We start from the raw sequence: 2,586 nt of genomic DNA, 5'->3' as shown, positions 1-2,586 counted from the left end.
TAGTGCAGATAGCCCTCGTGTAGCTTTGCGCGAAATTCAAAACAAACAAACTTAAATGCTTCAGCTAGTTGAAAATTAGTTTTTTTTAATTAGCTTACTTAAAACAATAAACATAACACCACGTATTTTAAGAGTCATCTTCAGTGTACTGGTAGTGGTTTTTCAAAGAGTGCCTTAAGTTTGTGTTCATTGTTAGGAATAAAAAACATATAGTAAAGACTGGTAAATGTGTAGTTTAGGGCGAGACGAAAGTATATTTTAGGGAAGTGGTCAGTTCTCTTGAGGGACTTGGGACAAAAACGTTGTTGTTGTTATGATAGCTTGAGCGTGCGTATGGGATTATTGATGTGAAGAAATACAAGGTCAGTCAGCTATTTCGCACAGTATTTATTTATTCTCGTGAATTTTCAACAGTTCTTCTGTATAGAAATCTCTTTTTGTCAAATAATTAATCAAAGGCTTTATATTGAAAATAGAATACAAAAATAATCCAACATTTTTTACCAAGAATTGAAGGGTTTTACGACGTCAAGACTAAATAGAGATAAACATAAGTATCATCTTAGGCTACAGTTTCCATCACTACTACTGTCATTTTATTCCAAGGGGTCCATCACACATTTCAAAAGTCCATGCGCTTCAATGGTAGATCATGTACCTTATGAGAGCTTCTCTTTGTCTGACCCCCCGTCCACACACCCCAGTGGCTCAGCGGCAAGTATGCGGGCTATCAACGTTAAAATCTGGTTTCAACATCCGTCGTGGGTGGAGCATAGATAGCCCATTGTGCAGTTTTGTGCTTAACAACAACCAAACCAAGTTTTTTCTGATCCATGTGGTAGAGCTATGGATTTCGAAGCTGGCGAACTGGATTCGAATCCGTGCTTTATCACAAAGTATTCCCCATATTATAAACTGAGTGATAGTCAATCCTTTACTATGAGTGATAGGGTGTTGTTGACTGACTACCTTCCCTCTGGTCAATAATTCATTTGAGTGACGATCAATTCCTTAGCGTGGACCGTAAGGTGCTGTTGACTGATTGCCTTCCCTCTGCTCAGTAGTTTGGAATTAGAAATGGCAGCACATAGCCATAGTAGCTTTGTCATAAATACAAAATATTGATCTCTTGATTTTCAACAGCAAGAAGTGAACTCGGTTGATTTTTGAAAATGTTCGTGGGAAAGTCATAACTACATCATCAACTAACTTTCACCCATTGCTTTCTGGTGATGTTTTGTAATGACAGTTTCCGAATCTGAGTTTGGTGATTGCCACTTTCTTTATGTTGGTGCAGAGAGTCTTTGCTAGATGGCAGATTGCCTGCAGTTTTCTTAACCTTTGAACCAGTTAACAGTAAGACTTACGCTAATAAAGTACGATTTAACAAAGAGTCTTAAACTTGCGCTAATAAGTTATTATTGAATAAAGTGTTGTAGAGATATAAAGTTTCAGTTCATGTCTACGAACTTAATAATAAATTATAGAGTTATGTGATAAAGCTAAATTAAACAGTGGTTATACGCTTGTATATCAAACAAGGGCCTATAGGTTTATGATAATGAAAATATTCTTCTGGTTGATAATAGCATTTATGATAATAACAAGATACCACCGGTCGAGGCGCTGTAGACAGTTATTTCTAATAATAATAATAACGAGATAATATTGGTCAAAAGAAAAAATTCCTGGAGCAATAATGAGCACGCACTTATGAACAGAAATTAAATGAATATAAAAAAGAAGACCAAAATTTCTTTTTGTTTACCAAAATGGGGAAGGGGTGAGGTATAAAATAACACATTATTTTACTTCATAAAAAAACCAGTTTGAGTTCCTTCTAAAGTGGAAAGGGTTAAATATAGTGTTGTTCTTGTCTTCTCTATGGTGGAAAGGTCAATCTAGAAAAGCTGATCTCCATCAATCTAGCCAGTGCCCACCCTCATGTGGATCCTGATGGCACCAGCTACAACTTGGGTTGCAGCTTCCATAAGGGTTTGAGGTACCACATTGTTAAGATTCCCCCACAACCACCAATCAAAGAGGAGGAAGCGAATGGTAAACATTGAATTCCAAAACAATGACATTTTAAACCTTTTTTCCTGTTGTTAATGACTGTTCTCATAATGTGTTTTCCTGTTGTTAATGACTGTTCTCATAATGTGTTTTCCTGTTGTTAATGACTATTCTCATAATGTGTTTTCCTGTTGTTAATGACTGTTCTCATAATGTGTTTTCCTGTTGTTAATGACTGTTCTCAATATGTGTGTTTACACCTCTTTTCCTGTTGTTAATGGCTATTCTCATAATGTGTTTACACTTTTTTTTCCTGTTGTTAATGGCTATTCTCATAATGTGTTTACACTTTTTTTTCTGTTGTTAATGGCTATTGTCATAATATGTTTACACTTTTTTTTCCTGTTGTTAATGAATATTCTCATAATATGTTTACACTTTTTTCCTGCTGTTAATGGCTATTCTCATCATGTGTTTACACTTTTTTTTCCTGTTGTTAATGGCTATTCTCATAATATGTTTACACTTTTTTTCCTGCTGTTAATGGCTATTCTCATCATGTGTTTACAC

The 2,586-nt window shown here is 35.3% G+C and overlaps 1 protein-coding gene across 1 annotated transcript in view; it reads left to right on the top strand.

Annotated features, from left to right (window-relative positions):
* The window catches only part of LOC106463062 (beta,beta-carotene 15,15'-dioxygenase-like), a 17,196-nt gene that overhangs the window by 6,621 nt on the left and 7,989 nt on the right, over positions 1-2,586 (top strand). The window contains exon 4 of the mRNA XM_022390470.1: positions 1,896-2,058. Coding sequence (XP_022246178.1) covers positions 1,896-2,058 — 163 coding nt within the window. The remainder of the gene's footprint in view (positions 1-1,895; positions 2,059-2,586) is intronic.

This window comes from Limulus polyphemus, unplaced genomic scaffold (genome assembly GCF_000517525.1).
Source record: "Limulus polyphemus unplaced genomic scaffold, Limulus_polyphemus-2.1.2 Scaffold1315, whole genome shotgun sequence".
Classification (NCBI taxonomy): domain Eukaryota; kingdom Metazoa; phylum Arthropoda; class Merostomata; order Xiphosura; family Limulidae; genus Limulus; species Limulus polyphemus.
The sequence above is the reverse complement of the archived record's forward strand: the minus strand, read 5'-3'. Positions and strand labels throughout refer to the sequence as shown.